The 3624-nt window shown below is 36.0% G+C and overlaps 1 protein-coding gene across 1 annotated transcript; it reads left to right on the forward strand.

Moving 5' to 3' along the window:
- Positions 1-1255: 1255 nt before the first annotated feature.
- On the forward strand, positions 1256-3180 carry LOC111791839 (CBL-interacting serine/threonine-protein kinase 25-like). Its single transcript, XM_023673334.1, has one exon. It carries the CDS (start codon positions 1569-1571, stop codon positions 2874-2876), a length of 1308 nt encoding a protein of 435 aa, XP_023529102.1. The 5' UTR covers positions 1256-1568; the 3' UTR covers positions 2877-3180.
- Positions 3181-3624: the final 444 nt, after the last annotated feature.

A 3624-nucleotide genomic window follows, 5' to 3' on the forward strand; every position in this document is an offset into this window, starting at 1 on the left:
TCATTAATTTGTTTAAACTTTTGAAGTGATGGAGACTTTGAAGATCTTTATTACAAAAAAAAAAAAGTGGTGTCATTTGATTCAAAAGAAGTAATAATAATAATGATAATGATAATAATAATGAAGGATTAATAAGACAAGCATGATTGAGATATACAAACAAAATCCAAAACTTTTAATGTTCAACTTCCACAATTTGCTACACCAATTTGTCAAATTACAATTGGCGCCAAAATGATGTTTTCATAAATAAAGTTTGTTTAAATAAAAGTTTTTGCCTCTACGCTTCAAATTTTAAATTTATTTGTCATATTATGTGGATTTTTATACAAATTTTTAAATATATTTTTTTATTATTAATATTTAATTATTTTATATTTTCTTCTTGTGTACGGATTAGTTGGTAGCTTGTATCATATTTAAGCTCATGAATATGAATGAGAAGATAATACCTTCCTATTTCTCATTCTAACACTTTAATTTATGGTTATTTATTTATTTAGGTTTTGATAGGAAAGTTTTTTTTTATCAAAATTATATTAAGTATATAAATAATTTTGAGGATGGAGATATTTTTAATAAAAAAAAAGAAAAATGGTAAAAGAAATAAAATCTAGACTTATCTAGACTTCTCCCTCTCAATCTCAAACCAAATCTGAACAGATTTTGTTTCAACTTCAGATGGTCCTATTTAACTCATACTCTCTAACATCTTGTATATAAAATTTTATATCCTGCAAACCAAATCCAATAACTAAAAAAGATAAAACAAAGTTCTACACCTCTCCGTCACTCAACAAAGGTATTGTTTTTATTCAAATTACATGCTTTATTTTTATTTTTAATCAAATCAAACAAACATCTAACGTTTCTACTACATCAATTTCTATTATTATTATTATTATTTTATACATTATAGCATATTACTCCTTATTGTAAGCATAAAGTGCATAGTAATAATTTCAATAATATATATGAAATAGTTATTCGTACCATATTAATATAGGGCTACTTTGTCCTTTGCATTTGTATTGTTGAGGTCGGTCGTTTATTTAGATTAAATTAATAAAAATACATTTAAATTTTATACTCCCTCTAATCTAAACCTGAATTATTGAGAACATATTTTTGGGCCCACGTGTGAAACATTAATTGGAGAAGATATACTCAATTATTGAAATAGCAAAAATGTAGATATTTGTATATGGCGATTGTGATTTGTGTGATAGCCCACTGCTTAAGAGTCCCCCAAAACAAACAAACAAACCAACCAACTTAAACCGTGTTCTTCAATACTCCATCCACTCTTTCAACAATTCTTCTCCTCTTTCTTTATAATCATCCTTTTCATTATCCCATCTCTCCCCACTTCTCGCCCACACCTCACTAACACACCCTTTTTCTCTTCATTTCCCGCCCAAAATGCTCTGTTTTCACACCCCAAATCACTCCCCCTTTCTGTTTTCCTCCAAAATCCTAAGTTTACTCTTCTGGGTCTTCTCTATTTCCCCTCTTTTCCCCTCCAATTCAAACCTCTAATTCCAATCTTTGTTCAACAGAAATTTGAGATGGCGGGTAAGGCGGCGCCCGCGAGGCATGTTCTGTTTGGAAAATACGAAATGGGTCGGCTATTGGGGAAAGGAACCTTTGCGAAGGTCTACCATGGAAGAAACTTGATCACCCACGACACTGTCGCCATTAAAGTCATCCTCAAGGACAGGGTAAAGAAACAGGGACTTCTTGACCAAGTCCGGCGAGAAATTTCTGTCATGGGGTTGGTTCGTCATCCCCATATAGTGGAATTGAAAGAAGTCATGGCCACGAAATCCAAGGTGTATTTTGTGATGGAATACGTTAATGGAGGCGAACTGTTTGTTAAATTGTCTCAACAAGGAAAATTGACTGAAGATGGAGGAAGAAAGTACTTTCAACAGCTTCTCTCCGCCGTGGACTTTTGCCACAGCCGTGGTGTCTCTCACCGTGATTTGAAGCCTGAAAATCTCCTTCTCGACGAGAATGGGAATTTGAAGGTATCTGATTTTGGTCTCTCCGCCCTGCCGGAGCAGCTCCGGATCGACGGATTGCTTCACACACGGTGTGGAACACCGGCGTATGTAGCTCCTGAGGTGCTCAGAAAGAGGGGATACGAGGGCGCTAAGTCGGATCTTTGGTCTTGTGGAGTGATTTTGTTTGTGTTGCTTGCTGGGTCTCTGCCATTTAAAGCTGATAATGTGATGAAGTTGTATAGGAAGATTTTCAAGGCGGAGTTTGAGTTTCCTCCTTGGTTTTCTTCAGAAGCTAAGGAAATGGTGTCCAAGCTTCTGGTTGTTGATCCTGAGAAGAGAGCTTCAATGGATGAGATAATGCAGAGTTCTTGGTTTCAAAAGGGCTTCACAAAGCCACTTTCATTCAATGACAAAGATGAATTCAACAGTGAAATCTCTGAATTGGCGAATCCCAAGTTGTTGTCATCTTCTCCTCCTTTCTACAATGCCTTCGAGTTCATCTCCACAATGTCCTCTGGTTTTGACTTGACTAGTTTGTTTGAAAGCAAGAAGAAACAAGCCTCAATTTTCACTTCAAAATGCTCTGCTTCAGCCATTATAGCCAAGCTTCAGTCTCTAGCGCAGAAGCTGAACTTCAAGGCTACTAATCAGAGGGAGTTCAAGGTGAGACTGCAGGCCAAGGAGGAGGGGAGGAAAGGGAAGCTGGCGGTGACGATGGAGGTTTACGAGGTAGCGCCGGAGCTGGCGGTGGTCGAGTTCTCGAAGTCGGCGGGGGACACATTGGAGTACAATAAGTTTTGTGAGAAGGATGTGAGGCCTGCATTGAAGGACATAGTTTGGAGCTGGCAAGGAGAGAATGAGTGCCTATAATGGTGGATTGTGATGATTGAAGAAGAAAAAGAAAGCATTTTTGTGGATGATGAACAGAACTCTGTCTTTTTGATGTGTTTGGGAGGAGGAAATAATGTATGGTTTTGGTTTAGATTAGAAGACAGTGGGAGGTGATAGCTACATGTGTTGGAATTGGTTAACTTTGTAAATACTTTTATAGGATTTGCTGCTAAACTACTCGGCTTTACCACTTCTAGTTTGTCTTTTATGTACCTCCTAACAGCGAGAGACAATGATATTGATCATGATTTTTACGAGTTTAAATGGATTTAAAGTTGAATTGGACTTTGAGTAGCAGATTTAAGCTAGTACTAAGAATAATTAGTAATTTCGACTTAAGTCACATGACTTTACTCTTTGAGTTGTTTGAAGTATGAATGACATGTGTCCTATGGCCTTTGCACATACCGTGTCTTGTGATTATTTAATGTGTGTTTATTATGTTGTTGTTATGATGTGAGCATGTTATGTTATAGAACTAGATATGTTATGTTATAGAGGTTGTAATTATAAGATATATTATGTTATGAAATGTGATGTTGATACCTTATGTCATATGGAATTGTGCTATGTTATAGAAAGTGTTATACCATGCACTACACTACGAGATGACACGAAATGTATGAAATGAACGACGGTATAACTTGCATCATAGATACATGTCATGATATTAAATTAGGAGGACCTCATGCATATTGTATGTTCACGTCTATCGAGATAGTTTTCT

Source organism: Cucurbita pepo, chromosome LG03 (assembly GCF_002806865.2).
Source record: "Cucurbita pepo subsp. pepo cultivar mu-cu-16 chromosome LG03, ASM280686v2, whole genome shotgun sequence".
In the NCBI taxonomy this organism is placed as follows: domain Eukaryota; kingdom Viridiplantae; phylum Streptophyta; class Magnoliopsida; order Cucurbitales; family Cucurbitaceae; genus Cucurbita; species Cucurbita pepo.

Excerpts from the sequence above, each read along its gene's own strand:
- LOC111791839 (XM_023673334.1), top strand. The coding sequence starts at position 1,569 with ATGGCGGGTAAGGCGGCGCCCGCGAGGCATGTTCTGTTTGGAAAATAC.